Genomic DNA, 14,932 nt, shown 5'->3' on the forward strand with positions numbered 1-14,932 from the left:
GGTGGGCAGAGCCCAGCAGCGACGTCGCTCACACCTCAGGAGTTTGGGACTCATCTTGGGACTTATGAAGGCTTGAAACTGGTGATGAGACACCCCCCAACCACCACCACCACACCACACTGGTTTGGGAGCCATGTGCAGCTGCTGCCCATTGCAAGGGTCAGCAGGGTGCCCCAGCAGGGTGGAGGTGCCATCGGGTCCCAGCCAGGCAGAGCGGGGCTCACCGTGGGGCACTTTCACTGCTCCCCCCAGCGCAGCAGCCAAACAAAGCGCTGTGTATCTTGCTCCCAGCCTGCCCCGCTCCGGTTACTGGTTAACGTGACCCCAGCACCTTCGCCCAGCTCCCGATAACCGGCCGCGGTTGTTTCATCACAGGACAGGGAGTGCGAGGATCTGGAGTTCACTTGGGCTCGGCCTGCCCGCGTGCCCCAGGCCCGGGCTGCATCCTCGCACCGAGGCCTTGGCCCCCCAGCACCCAAGGCACCGTGCACACCCGCCTCCCAGGCTGTCCAGCTTCCTCTGCGGGGCCCAAGGGGGGCTCCCAGCTCCCAGGGGCTGGAACAGGGGGGCTGGGGACAGGTGGCAACAGGAGCGCCCGAGGCCATGGTGTGGGGCACGGGACCGGCCAAAGCTGGGGGCTGAGGGCGGCACAGGCTCCCAGCGTTGTCAGAGCATCATCTGCCTGCTCATCCTCCTCCTCTTAGGATGTTGTTGCCATGGTGACAGGTCCTCCTTGGAGGGGCGGGGCCTGTGGAGGTGACATCACCCCCAGGGGAGGCGGGGGAGCGGGGCAGGCGGAAGCAGGGGGGTGCTGGGAGCTTGGAGAAGAGGAGCTGGCACGGCCGAGCACTGCGGCTGCTACCCAGCCCAGCTCCGGCCCCAGCCCTCTCTCCTTCCCCCTTCCCCAGTGCTTTGTCCCAGCTGCCTCCTGCCCCTGCTCCATCCCTGCCTGCTCCCTCCCTCCCTCCCTCCTCCGCTGCAAGGGGCCAACGGCCGGGACAAAGGCAGAGCAGCCCTGGCCAGCCTGTGCCCGTGCTCCCGGAAGGGGCCGTGCCCCGGCACAGGCCTGCCGGCGGGGCGGACCAGAGATGCTGCTGTAGGGGATGCCCATGGTTCTCACCCTCCTCGTCTCTGCCTATAAACTGTGCCAGTTCTTTGCCATGTCCTCCTCGGAGCAGCTGTGCGTGCCTCAGGATGCGAGCCCAGCAGGCTGGTGGGCCAGGCTGGGGGGCGCCCGGGAGGTGTCCCCCGGGGTGAGCACAGATGTCCGGGCAGCTCTGGACCGCATCCTGCCGCAGCTGCACTTGGCCATCTCCTCCCTGAAGCAAGCAGCCGGCCCCGCGGAGCTGCGAGGGGCCATCGCCACCATCTTCCAGCTGGTGGAGGAGGCCTGGGTGATACCCACGGTGGGCAGGGATGTGGCCAAGGCGCTGTGCGACGTGATCCGTCTGGAGGGGGGCCTGGACCTGCTGCTGAGCCTGCTCCACACAGCCGAGCTGGAGACCAAGTGCCATGCGGGGAAGCTCCTGGAGCAGATCCTGGTAGCGGAGAACAGGTGAGCGGGTGACGGGCAGGGAGAGGGGCAGGGGCTGGGCAGTCGGTGGCCCAGGGTGGCCAGGCCCGACGGTGCCCGAGGGAACATCCTGCCCCGTGTTTTGGCCTGTGCCACATGCTGACCAGTGTCCAGGCCTCAGCAGGGTGCTGGGGACCCTCCAGACTCATTGCACAGTGCACTCCGCAGGGTGCTGTGCAGTGCACAGTGCCAGGGCATCCTCTGTGCCCTGGCTCCCTGGTCCGCGCCTCATCCTAGCAGAGCCAAGCACCAAGCCCTGACTCCAGCAGCGGCCGCTGCACAGGAGAGGGCGCCCGAGAGCCTTGCTGGCCGGCCGGGAGCACTTCCACCTCCCAGGCCCCAACCCCTGAGTCAGGGCGCGGAGCTGCCACCACCACGTCCAGCAGCTGTGCATGGCACAGCTGAGCCTGTCCAAGCAGGGACGAGGCCAAGCCCGGGCAGAACCCTGCTCCTGGGAAGAGCCGGCTGGGCAGCTCAGGGCATGCTCAACGATACAGGGGGCTGCGGGCCCCTAGTGCCTTGCACCGAGCTCACACGACTTCCTGGGCCGGGGGCCAAGTTGGGGAGACGGTCCACCAAGAGGAGACCCGGTCTTTGGGAGGGCTTTGGTTCCTGCACCGTTACTCTGCCGGCTGGCAGACCTTGCTGAGCCGTGGCGCCAGGAGGCAGGCAGGAGCTTGTCCCATGCAGACACCGATGTGCTCAGTGGCAGCTGCAATGTCAGCTCCGTTGGCGCCTGCCTCCCCAGACGGTGACCCCAGCACCCCCGGCACCATGCCTGCCAGCAGCCCTGAGGCTGGGGCCGTGCTCTCGCCCTGTCCTGGGAGGATGGCTCTGGCCCAGAAGGCTCCATGTGGACGTGGCCCTTCCCGTGCCCGGAGCTCCTGAATGGGTCCTGCCCTGTGACGCCCCAGCCGCCCCGGCCTGCCCCGAAACGTGGCTGAGGCCGGCTCCCTGCCCCTGGCTGCACCACATCCGCGGCTGTCTGCCTAGGTCCTGCATGATCCGGGGGCAGGGCTTGGATGCCCTGCAAAGGACCCTGGATGCAGGCTCATGGGTTAGCTCCAGCCATGCTCAGCTCCCTCAACCCACCTCCTGTTTCCCTGGCACTGCCCACTCGAAGACTCTGCTGGTGCTAGTGCCTGAGAGGCAGGGGCAGGAACAGGGAGCAGGACATGTCTCACACCCCATCCCCAAATGGGCTGCAGACCCCCAGGGAGTCCCCAGGCAGGTGTGGGGGGGGCACTTACAGGCGGGCCCCGGGGGCATCGGCTGTCCAGAGCCGTCCCTGCTTTTCGCTGCCAGGCTGAGCTCAAGGCCAGCGTCAGCTGCACAGAGCTTCCCAGAAGGGCCCTGCCAGGAAAGCGGGCCTGGCGTGCGTCTGTGCGACAGGGCAGGCGTCTGCTGGCTCCAGGAGCTGCCAGTCTCCTGGCCTGGCCCGCGTCCCGTAAGTGCTATTTCCAGCGGCTCCCTTGAGCACTGGTGAGAGACCCTTCCCTGCACTGCGGGGCAGGGGGATGCCTAGCCCAACTTGCACCCTGGGCAGACCCAGTCCCCAGCCTCCAGCCCTGTGTGTCTGTAAGGGCCCTGGCTGTGGGCTGGGCTTGGGCACAGGAGCCTGCAGTCCAGCCATGCCAGCCCTTGAGCCAGCACCTCCACCGCCCCAGGCCCCTGCACCAAAACCCACTCCCCGGGCAGTGGGTTCCCACCGCAACCCAGAGACAACGCAGCAGGGAAACGGGCTCAGGCAGGAGCTTCTTACTCACGAAATGCAGCAGCAGCAAGGCTGAGACCCCCTTTTCCCTGTCTGTGTGGCCTGGCTCCTGGGGGGCACTCACCGCAGACCTCATCTCTCCTGCGTGTCTGTGTCCTGGGCTATGGGGAACTCTCCATGGCCCCTCTCCAGCCCTTTCTCCTGCTGTTGGCAGCCAGGCCACGGGGGCAGGCGCGTGGCCCATGGGGCCAGCACCAGCTTCCTGATGCCAGATGAGCCAGGAGGCCCTGGTAGCACCATCCTCTGTGCCTTCGCCCGATTTTGACCCACTGCAATGTGCCGCATCTCCCCCTGCCAGGGACCGGATTGCCCGGATTGGCCTGGGTGTGATCCTGAACCTGGCCAAGGAGCGAGACAGCCCGCAACTGGCCCGCAGCGTCTCGGGCATCCTGGAGCACATGTTCAAGCACACCGAGGACACGTGCGGCCAGCTGATCTCAGATGGCGGCCTGGACGCCATCCTGTACTGGTGCCGTGGGACTGATCCGGTCATGCTGCGCCACTGCGCCATGGCCCTGGCCAACTGCGCCATGTACGGCGGGCAGGCCAACCAGCGGCTCATGGTGGAGAGGAAGGCGGCTGAGTGGCTCTTCCCGCTGGCCTTCTCCAAGGCGGATGAGCTGGTGCGCCTGCACGCCTGCCTGGCCATCGCTGTGCTGGCCACCAACAAAGAGATCGAGCGGGAGGTGGAGAGCTCGGGCACCCTGGCGCTGGTGGAGCCCTTCATCGCCTCCCTGGACCCCGAGCAGTTTGCCCACAACCTGCTGGGCAGCAGCGACAACAGCCAGGGCCGTACGGCCAACGACCTGCAACGCCTGGTGCCGCTGCTGGACAGCTCGCGGCTGGAAGCCCAATGCATCGCCGCCTTCTACCTCTGCACCGAGGCCGCCATCAAGACCCGGCAGAAGACGACCCAGGTAGAGCATGGCAGTGGGGCGGCCTCTGTAAGAGCAGGGGCTCCCCGCTCTGTCGTGAGTGTGGGGTGCACGGAGCAATCCGGGGGTGCGGGCTGGGGGTGAGCACGGCTGTGACCCTCCCCTTTGGCTGCCCCCAGATTTTCAACGAGATTGGGGCTACCCAGAGCCTGAAGCGGCTCGTGTGCTACTCAACTGGCGGCACCGTCTCGGCACTGGCCAAGAAGGCGCTGCGCACCATGGGCGAGGAGGTGCCGCGCCGGATCCTGCCCCTCGTCCCCAGCTGGAAGCCCCTCGAGGTGCAGACCTGGCTGCAGCAGATCGGCTTCAACCAGTACTGCCAGCGCTTCCTGGTAGGGTGCGGTCCACGGGGGACGTGCACACACACGCGTGCACACACACGTGCACACACGGTCTGACTTGCACCAGTTTATAATCTGCAGTCACGCCACCCAGAGCGACAGCTATGCCTGACCTCAGCCAGATGGCAGGGATGGTCTAGGAGAGGTAGCCGCCCTTGGCCACATGGCCTATAGCCCTGCTCAGGCATCCGGGGTGTGGGCCGTATCTCACCGAGAACCCCTGGAATTGTCCAGCCGTCCCATCCGTGCCCCCAGGAGCAGAGGAGCCTGCAGGGGCTGGCATGGGTTTGAGGGCTTCCTCCTCTCTGGGTGGTAAAGACAATTCCCGGTGCCCGCTCCCCTCCATGCACTGCCTGCCCCACATGCACCCCACAACAGGCCCCAGGGATGGCGCTGAGCCCCCTCCTCTCTTGGCAGGATCACCAGGTGGACGGGGACCTGCTGCTTAAGCTGACAGAGATGGACCTGCAAGAGGACCTGGGGATGGTTTCCAGCATCACCCGCAAGAGGTAGGAGCCCAGGGCTCAGGCAGCTCGTGCCGCAGTGACCAGGCAGCTCGTGCGAAGCAGACAGCTGGGAGCCTAGGCTGGGAGAGGAGCCCTGGCCATCCCAGTGTCCCCCTCCTGGGAAGGGTCCCTGCCAGGACAGACTCTGCTTTCCAGGGGCCGGAGGGAAGACAGCGCTCAAGGGAAGGGGTGATGGGGCTGAGAGGAGGATCTCGGCATGTGGAGGAGCAGGTTGGGAGCCCGGTGCATAAAAAGCTGCAGATTCACCCAGGTTTCTGCTTCTGCACGGCATCCTCTGCCCCTTGATGCTGCCACAGCCAGCCAGCTGCCTGCACATCCATCTGTCCACCTTTGTCTTCTCCAGGCACCTGGGCACCCTTTTCTCTGTCCAGATATGAGCCGTGTCCACCCAGGAGCTACTGGTGCCCACCTGACGCAGGGCCTCGGGCACTGTCCTCCTCTGTTGTCTTGCCAGGTTTTTCCGGGAGCTTGTGGAGCTGAAGACGTATGCGAACTACTGCACCTGCGACCGCAGCAACCTGGCCGACTGGCTGGGCAATGTGGACCCCAAGTTCCGCCAGTACACGTACAACCTGGTGACCTGCGGCATCGACCGCAACTTCCTGCACCGCGTGACCGAGCAGCAGCTGCAGGAGGACTGCCACATCGACCTGGGCTTCCACCGCGTCCGCATCCTTTGTGCCGCCAGGGGTACGGGCCTGGCCGGGGGGGCACACAGGAGGCATGGCCATTTGGGGGGTCACTATTCACTCTCTGCTGATGTTTCCTCTTGCATCTAGAAATGCTTCACTCCCCCCTGCCCTGCAGTGGCTGCAAATCCACCTCCAATGGGCCTGACGTCTTTATCAGCTACCGGCGCAGCACAGGGTCACAGCTAGCCAGGTGGGTGAGTGCTGAGCCCAGGTGAGTGGCCCACACTGCCCAGGCATCCTCCGTGGACACGGGGAAGGAGCAGCATCTGGAGGGGGCAGCGAGGGGGAGTCAGCCCCATTCTGCCTCCCTGAATGCTGGTGGGTCCCTTCTCCTTCCCCTTGCACAGGGCTGGGTGCAAGGCCCACTCCTACCCCCTGGTCAGTGCCAGCCCTGGGTGCCCACATCCTGCTCTGCTGCAAGGGGCTGGGACAGTGGCTGAGCTCTCAAAGGCTGCACCTGGCTTGTGGAAGCTGCTGCCTGCTCTTCCATCTCCCAGTGTCTCCAACTGACGTGGCTGGAGCAGGGTTGGAGGACAGGAGCCTGAAGGGTACCCTGGTGATACCCTGTCTCCCTCACTCCAGCCTGCTGAAGGTCCACCTGCAGCTGCACGGCTTCAGCGCATTCATCGACGTGGAGAAGCTGGAGGCTGGGAAGTTCGAAGACAAGCTGATCCAGAGCGTGATGAGCGCCCGCAACTTTGTGCTGGTGCTCTCCCCGGGCTCACTGGACAAGTGCATGGCAGACCCCGAGTGCAAGGACTGGGTGCACAAGGTGAGGTGGGTGCTGCCACGGCCCTTTCCCCGGGTGGCACCGTGGGAGTAGAGGGCAGGAGGCAGTGGCACCATGGGCTGAGCTCTGTGCCTCCCTTCCCTTCCCTTCCGCAGGAGATCGTGACAGCGCTGAACTGTGGGAAGAACATCGTCCCCGTGACCGACCACTTTGAGTGGCCTGACCCACAGACACTCCCTGAGGACATGAGGGCCGTCCTCAAATTCAATGGCATCAAGTGAGCCGTGTGTGGGAAACGTGAGCCAAAACTGGGCACGGAGGCTAGTGGGGGCCTCAGGGCTGGACATAAGGCCTGGGGGACACAGCTGCCTGCTTCCCCGGTGCACACAGCCTGTCTGGACCCCGCACACCTCTCCTGGTCCCCCCAAAATGGTTGCCTCTCCTTGTCATGTCAGGCTCTGGGGAATCGGTAGATGGGCCTAAGGCCCCTGCTCTCCTCCAGCCCTCGCCTTGCCCCTAGCCAGCTCCCTGCAAGCTGTTCTCCAAGCTCTGCTCCCTGCCAGGCTGGGCCCCCAGGCAGGAATGGAGAGGGGGTGTCCCCTTGGCTCTCGCGGCCCCACGTTGAGCTCCCCGGGGGCATCTCCCATGCTCTCCAGACAGCACAGCTGAGTCCGCTTTCCCCCAAACACAGGTGGTCCCACGAGTACCAGGACGCCACGATCGAGAAGATCATCCGCTTCCTCCAGGGCCGCTCATCCCGGGACTCCTCCGCCGGCTCTGAGAACAGCCTGGAGTGCGTGCCACCCCTGGCGCAGACCTAGCGCTGCCTGAGCCACCGCCACCAGTTTCCTGGAGGAGCCCCGGCTGCGGGGCCAGATCTTCCCTCTAGACCTCCTTTTCTCCAGCGCTGCACAGCGCGCCCCGCTCTTCCCCCGCACAGGACCCTGCCTGCTCCCTTGGCTTGCGGGACACTGCGAGAGAACAGGCACTTGGCTGGGGGCACCCCCACCCTGGCTCTGGGGCCAACCCCTGGCTCTGCAAAACCAGCCCCTGCGTTCCCCGCCTGGTACAAACGGAGCCAGCCTAGACTGCCAGTGGCCCAGCTGCTGTCCCAGGACAGGGCAGTCTGTTCCCTGCCTTCCTCGGCGCTGACCCACGCCCCTGGGCATCCCACTCTGGAGGGTGCAGGCACTGCCCAGTCGAGGCTGCAGGGCCAAGACAGGTGCCCATGAAGGAAGGGGCTGGGGCGAAGCCGCAGCGAGGAATCTCTATGCTGTGCCTACAGACCACTGCCGGCAGCCTCCATCACCCCGCAGCTCCAGCTCCCTGGCTCCTGCAGCCCCATACCAGCGCCCCTGCCACGCATGGGGGAACATCGCTGCAGCCGGCAGCTGAGCAGCACCACAAGTGCCAACGGGAGGCGAGCGGCAGGCAGGGCGCAGCCGGTCCCCCAGCAGAACCCCTGCCCCTGCCGCGGGCTTCCTCCTACCTCCTCGGGGCCTTGCAAGCGGGATAAGCTGTATCTCCCCATCGTGCCTTTACCCCACCAGTCCCCTGTAGCACCTTGTTCCAGATCAGGTAGAGCCTTTTCCAGGGGCCTTTACCAAATGCCTCTTGTGTTTTTTAAAGGTCAGGTGATGTCGCTGCGCTAGCCACAGCGGTGCCCTTCTCCGCTCACATGCTGGGTGCCAGGGGCAGGCGGGAAGCCCAGTGTGGGGCAGGATGATGCGTGCTTCTACGTTGTGCCCCGGGCCCGCTGCACAGCACCAAGGAGCTGGACCGTGCTGGGGTCTCACTCTTGCTCCCGCTGCTCATTGGCAGCATAATATTGCAGCGCCTGCACTCACCTGGCACCTGCATGCCTGGCCTTTGGCCCCCGACAGGTCCAGCGAGCCTGGCTCATGGTGCTTTGAGCGGGAATGAGGGTCCCCCTCCAGCAGCATCTTGGGTCCCCTCTGGCCTGCAGAGGTTGGTGCCCCATTGCTGGGGCAGAGCTTGCTGTCCATACCCTGTGCCCCAGGGCTCAGAGAGCAGGAGGTGTCCTTGGCATGGAGGAAACCCCAAGGAGCTGAGTGCAGGGACTCTTGTGGCCCCAGCCAGTTGTCTGGGGGCTTGGCAGAGCCCAGCTCCAGCAGCATACTTGCAATCACCCCCCAGCCATGAAGGGAAAGCTCTGCTGTGCTGGTCCCAGGGGCTAAGGGCCACGACAGACCTCACTCTGCCCAGCTTCCCTGGGGTTTGCTTGGAGCACACGTGCCTCTGACCTGCCTGGTCTTCCCCAGAGCAGCACAGCGAGCTGGGAGAAATGACTACAGACAGCTCAGCTCCCCTTGGGCGACAGAGACAGGAGGGAGCACACGCGCCGCACGTCCCCGGCTGGGCGGCAGGAGGGCAGCATGGAGATGAGTGGGATGCCCCTGTGCAATACCCAGCAAAGGTGGCTCTGCCCAGGGTGTCCCATGGAAGCAGCAGGGATGGGCAGGGGCACTTAGCCCCTTCCTCCCCCCACACACCTGATGCGCAGTCCCAGGGGAAGCTACAGCCATGACGGCCCCTGGCTTCCAGCCGGCACAGTATTCAGACAGGAGGGCACTTTTGCCAGCCCAGGCAGCCCAAAGATCTCATGCTTCATCTCTTCCCAGGCTCGTTGTACCTGAGGCACGTGTAGCAGCCGCTCAGCACCAGGCTGCATGCCTGTCAATCTGGGAAAAGAGCCCAGACAAACTGCTTGCATGGAAGGAGCTGTTCTTCCGTCAACAGGACTTCATGTTTCCCCTGCCCACACACCGGGTGCCAGGGACTGAGCCACCCCAACAGTGCCAGGGGGCAGGGCTGGGCCAGGGGAGGGGACAATGCAGCCCCCCGAGTCACTAGCATGCAGTGGCCGAGTAGAGATCTCACACAAAGGGTTAAATCTCCCCACCACCCCTTTGTCCATGTGCTGGGCTAGCCAGACTGGAGGAATCAGAGCTGGCTCTCGCCCTGCATCCCCCTTTCCGTGCTAGCAGCAGTGTTCCCCATTGACAGGACGGGCAGCTACCCCGGTGCAGCAAGCACTAGCCATGACCCATGGGCAGACTGCAGAGCTGCAGCGAGCTCCCCTCCAGGACTCGGAGACAAGCCCATGGAGGCCTCTGTGGTCACCCAGAGTCCCACAGCTCCGGACTCTCGCAGGGGCCTGGCAGACAGGCACGGATCAGCGCCAGCTGCTGTTCCTCTCCTTTGTCCCAGTGTCACTGAGCCAAGAGGGAAGCAAGAGCATGATGGAGAGATAAGCAAGAAAGAAAATGATCTGAAATAACTGCTGCCAAGGCCACCCTTTATTGGCTATAAAACAGAACCAGGGGTTATTTCCCCCTGGAGAACCCTTGTCCTCGCAGGTAAACTGCTTAGCAGACAGTACAGCATGTGCCTGGGGCTTTGCATAAGGGTTGGTTTGTTTTTAATCAGCCCTGCTAATTTATTACTGTGCAAGTGATGGATGCGACAATGAGTCAATAAGATTTTATTAACAGCTCTGAATCCCTGGGCAGCAAGGGAGCAGGGCCTGGGGCTGCTTGCCCTGGCACTTCACACAAGGGATCCTTTTCTCCCAGGGACATGCTCCCCTGAGGCTAACACCAGTTTGGCAGCTGAGAGCACTCCCATGGGACTCTCCTCCCACTGGGGAAGGCGAACACCTCCCTGCAAAAGCCCAGCCAGACGGCTTCTGCTAGTCAGGCGCGGGCAGCTGCCTCCCTCTGCAGCCCACCCGCTGCTCTCCACAGCTGCCCTCTTCAGAGCCAGTTTTGCCTTGTGTGAGGAGTGACAGTGGTGTGGGTCGCACTCACGCGAAGTGGTCGATCATCTGCTGCCCAGCACAGATGCACTGCCGGGCTCTGGTCTGCAGCTTCAGCCTGAGCTCCCCCGCCCCATTTCCCCCCAAGAATGGCCAGGTAATGACTCCTCCTGTGGCCCGTGAGCAAGTAGTGCTAGTCCCTCTCCCTCCTCCATGTTTAAAGCCCCCGGCATCTTCCCCAACAGACTGGGGGAACAGGACAGCACGGAGGCATCCCCACCAGCAGACCTCAGTTCTTACTCCTTCGAGCTGCGTGGCGCTGCCCATCTCCAAGGACACCCGTGAGTTGCAGTCTGTGAAGTCTTCCTAGCAGAGTCCAGAGCTGCTGCCGACTGGCTCATTCGGCAGCATCCACTATTTCTGTGGGGGGTGTCACTGCCCGGCTTTCCGTCGGGGACGAGGCAGCATCCGTGAAGTGACCGTATTCGGGCTCCAAGGCCCAGATTTCTATCCACCTACGAGAGAACCAACAGGCTTAGAGCTTCCCCAGGGGGCATGCAGGAAAGGGCAAGCATTGGAGGCGCCTGCCCTCGGAGAGGCCTCCTGGTTCCTGGCTGGAGCTCACAGAGGTGCTGCCCTGCAGCTCAGACCCAGGCTCTTCCGCTAGAGAGGGGGGTGGGAGTCCGCACATGCCCCCGTGTGAGGAGCTGGCTCTAGGCACCTCCTGGCTCAGAGTGCAGGTTTTTGCAACCTCTCCCCGAGACACCCAACTCTCCCCTTGGTCTGCAGAAGCAGCCAACGTGCCTCCCCCGGGTCCTGCTCTGGGCCAGGCACCAGGAGCTGGGCCCTGTGGCACCTACACCCACTGCAGGCTCCAACCTTCAATCCAGGTCCCAGGACAGAGACCCCCACGACAGCCCGCCCCTCCCCTTGCAATTGCCCTTCAGAGCAAGCCTTATAACAACCCCTCATAAGTCACTGCCCTGCACAAGGCAGGAGAAGCAGCACAGTGCTGTTTCCAGAGGCCACGAGAGCGCAGCGTTACAGCACGGGGGGCCACGTTACCCGATAACAGCAGCTGGGATGAGGAGAATGATGGCCCCAAAGAGAAAGGGGAATCCTCTCATGAAGTGCAGGCTGGCAGGGTACAGCGAGTTGAACACGCCGGTGGCCACGAGGGAGCAAAGTCCTTCCACACAGGCAACAGAGGCAAAGAGAGCACCTGGCAGAGACACCACGGACAGGGGTCAGCAGCGTGGCTCCCCTGGGGCCGGAGGCTCTTCCCTCCACACCGGATGTCCAGGGCCAACCTGAAATATCCCTGCCTGTTTCAAGCCGCAGCACAAGCGCCAGGGGCTGGGGGTAGATGTTTGCCAGGGAGACCGGGTGCCCTGTACTACACAGCCTGAAATGACTGTTGCTCAGGTTGCAGCAAGGGAGGTTTAGGTTGGATATTAGGAAAAATCTCTCACGAGGAGGGTGGTGAAGCTAGAACAGATTACCCAGAGAGGTGGTGGAGTCTCCATCCTTGGAGGTGTTTAAGGCCCAACTAGACTAAGCCTTGGCTGGGATGACGTAGTTGGGGCTGGTCCTGCTTGGAGCAGGGGGTTGCGCTAGATGACTCCTAAGGTCCCTTCCAATCCTTGTTTTTTATGATGGGCCAAGTTCAGCCCATGTGCAGGAAAACGCCACTGTCTTATCTGAGCAGCACTCACCCGGGCACAGCCAAAGGGACTGTCAGTTCCCTGAGGCAGAGGCAATCTCCGTCTGTCTCTGTGCCAAGCATGTTACCACTCCTTACACAACCAACATGGCAGAGATGCTGCCTTTCGTAAGCTCACTATCACATTCATACTGGCTTCATCCTAGCAGAGGACGCGGGAGAGCTCTTGGAGGAGCCAGCACTTTCCACGCGTCCGGGGACTTGCCGTTTCATGTCCCCCCGCGCTCTGCAGCCCCAGCTCGCGCGTCCTTCAGCAGGACAGCAGGCTCTGCAGAGTGAAGTGGGGGAGGAAGAGGCCTGGCCTGGCCCTTCCCGGCGTCACACCGAGGAGGACGACCCACGGCACCCTGTGGTTTATCTCCCTAGTAATGCTGAGCTTCTTCCGATTGCTGCTGGTTTACTGAAGTGAAAGCTGGGCCAGGACTGCTTCTGTGTGCAGGGTTTATTTTTAACCCATCTAAGGCTTGTTCCCAGGGAAAGGCTATGAAAGCAGCTCAGTGACCCATCCCCCCATGCTCAAACACAACTGACTCCTGCTTCGTCTGCACGGGGCATAGCCAAGAGAACTGGCTGGCAGTGCCGAGAAAGGGGCAGCCCCGCTCAGAGCCAGGGACACGGCCGTGGGTGCGGGCAGAGGGCTCCGGGGGAGCTGGGAGGGCCTGACCCCCTTCAGCCAGAGGAGGCTGAGACTGAAGCGCACACTCCCAAGGTGGCTCCTGAGCATGCATCAGCAGTCTGGATGTATCGGGTCCTACCGTGGGCTCTACCATGCCACCCCTTACCTTGCTCATTCTCATCCACCAGCTTGGACAGCTTTGCCCGGATCACTGGTGTGGCTGCCATCGAAAGGAACAGGATCCCGTAACCTAGGGTGAGAAACAAGGCACGTCCAGGTTTCCGGAGCCGGTGACTGCAGTCCAGATCGCTGCCCGCCAGCTCCCCACATGCCCCAGGCCTGCCTCCCCTTACAGCCCCTTGGCTCCCAAGGGCCCAACCTGCATGGCTTTTCAGGGCTGTAGCGGAGCCAGGCCTCACTCCTGGTTGGGTGACCTCCATGGAGCTGCCACGTGGGCTGCTTTCCCTGCCAGTCTGCCTCTCCCAGGGGATGCCGCCCTCTCCCTCCTCTAGGGACCTCTAAGCTAGGCCTCACGATCGATCCCGGGAGGCAGGGCTCCAGCATCACCTGTGAACATCAGCGCCGTCGTCGTGGCCAGGGAAATCACCACCAGTCCCAGGATGTTGGACAGCAAGCCCAGCTCTGCCACCCAGGCGTCTCCCAGGCACAGCTGCAGCGCCCGCAGCCCCCCCAGGCTGCTCAGGTAGGCCAGGTAACTGGCTGCTGAGCCGTAGCCGATGAGATCGGGGCCCCAGCACAGCGGGGAGCCGAGCTCATACAGCACAAAGATGCCCCGGGTCCCGAAGTGGATGGTGACGACGAGGAAGAAGGCCAGGGAGTAGAGGGCAAGCTGCAGCCGGGCTTTGTGGCGCCCCGGGGCTGCATACAGCTGGTACACGGACAGGTAGTGGCGGACGGTGAACAGCTTGGCAGGCTGCCGTGGCCTCACCGACTCCGGCAGGCACAGGGCGGCGTAGAGCGCGGCGGCGAGGCTGACGGCCAGCACCATCCAGAAGGGGTTGATGTAGCCCTGTGCCCGGAGCCACTGCCCGCCGGCCACGCTGGCCAGCATGCCCGCCACGCCCAGGCAGGCCTCCAGCACGGCCACGCGGAAGGTGCGCGAGCGCCTGTCGCTGATGTCTGCCATGTAGGCGAAGCAGACGGCCAGGATCAGGTTGTAGTCGCCCAGGAGGCCGCTCAGGATGCGGCCCAGCAGGAAGTAGGCCACGTGCAGCTGCTGGTACATGACGAGGAGGTAGACGGCTGCCTGCAGCGCCATGCCCAGCGCGGGCAGCACGAGCGCCGGGCGCCGGCCCACGCGGTCGCTCCATGGCCCGAAGAGGGTGACGGAGAAGAGGCCCACGAAGAAGCCTCCCAGGTTGAGGTAGAGGGTCCAGTGGGAGACCAGGGTCTCCACCTCCTGCGACAGAGAGCAAGGCACCATCACCACCCAGCCCCGCTGCTGCCCCTAGCCTAGGGCAGGGGGCACGCCGACAGCCCCACAGCCTGCAAAGCCCCCTCGGGCAGCAGCGGCCGTAGGAGAGGGCACGCGGGCGGGGGACCCCCTTACACCACACAGCACGAATCCCACCGCCCCGTGCTGCACGGACAGACGTCCCTGGCGGGCGGGGCGGGGCAGAGCTGGCAGCCGCGGGAGGAAGCTCACCTGCTGCAGCGCGGGCCCGGGCCCGGGGGCGCTGGCGTTGGGGCAGGCGGGGTGCGCGGCGCTGCCGTTGTAGCGGAGCGGGGCGCCGAGCCGGTCCCACAGGTACTGGGTGCAGAGCGGGCCCTGCAGCCCCAGCGCCGCCGTGCCCAGCACCAGCACCGGCTCCACCGTCACCCGCCGCCGCCGCCGCCGCTCCCCCGGCTCCGGCCCCGGCCCCGGCTCCGGCTCGGCCATGGCAGCGCGCGGCGCGGGCAGGAGGCGGAGAGGCAGCGAGCTCCGCCCGGCGCGGCCCGGCGGGGGCCGGCACCGCTGCTCCGCGCCGCCCCGCTCGGGCCCCGGCCCCGGCTCCATCGCGCTCCCGGCGAGGACGCGGCGGTGCACGCCGCTGCTCGGGGCCTTCCCGCTTCCCCCGCTGCAGCCGGACCCGCGGAGTGGGCGGGCACGCGCCCTTCTCCAGCACGGGGTGGCCGGGGCAAGGCGGCTGCAAGCCCCTGGGACTCAGGAAAGGATGGGCGGGGAGGGAGGGGCAGGCTCTACTTCGGAAGGACCCCTGGCTCTGCTCACAATGCTCCTAACA

General features: G+C 64.5%; 2 protein-coding genes across 2 annotated transcripts; one reads left to right on the plus strand and one right to left on the minus strand.

The window, feature by feature from the left end:
- Positions 1-795: 795 nt before the first annotated feature.
- SARM1 (sterile alpha and TIR motif containing 1) lies at positions 796-8,180 on the plus strand. The gene is made up of 9 exons (XM_006274215.4): positions 796-1,555; positions 3,646-4,264; positions 4,402-4,614; positions 5,041-5,132; positions 5,605-5,840; positions 5,930-6,032; positions 6,425-6,614; positions 6,728-6,849; positions 7,264-8,180. Exons 1-9 carry the CDS (start codon positions 1,104-1,106, stop codon positions 7,391-7,393), a joined length of 2,157 nt encoding a protein of 718 aa, XP_006274277.2. The 5' UTR covers positions 796-1,103; the 3' UTR covers positions 7,394-8,180.
- Positions 8,181-9,865: 1,685 nt separating this feature from the next.
- Positions 9,866-14,845, minus strand: SLC46A1 (solute carrier family 46 member 1). The gene is made up of 5 exons (XM_014608870.3): positions 14,356-14,845; positions 13,257-14,109; positions 12,856-12,939; positions 11,416-11,572; positions 9,866-10,865 (listed from the first exon to the last, which is right to left on the minus strand). Exons 1-5 carry the CDS (start codon positions 14,704-14,706, stop codon positions 10,748-10,750), a joined length of 1,563 nt encoding a protein of 520 aa, XP_014464356.2. The 5' UTR covers positions 14,707-14,845; the 3' UTR covers positions 9,866-10,747.
- Between the last annotated feature and the right edge of the window lie 87 nt (positions 14,846-14,932).

The sequence above is a fragment of the Alligator mississippiensis genome, chromosome 14 (genome assembly GCF_030867095.1).
Source record: "Alligator mississippiensis isolate rAllMis1 chromosome 14, rAllMis1, whole genome shotgun sequence".
NCBI lineage: Eukaryota > Metazoa > Chordata > Crocodylia > Alligatoridae > Alligator > Alligator mississippiensis.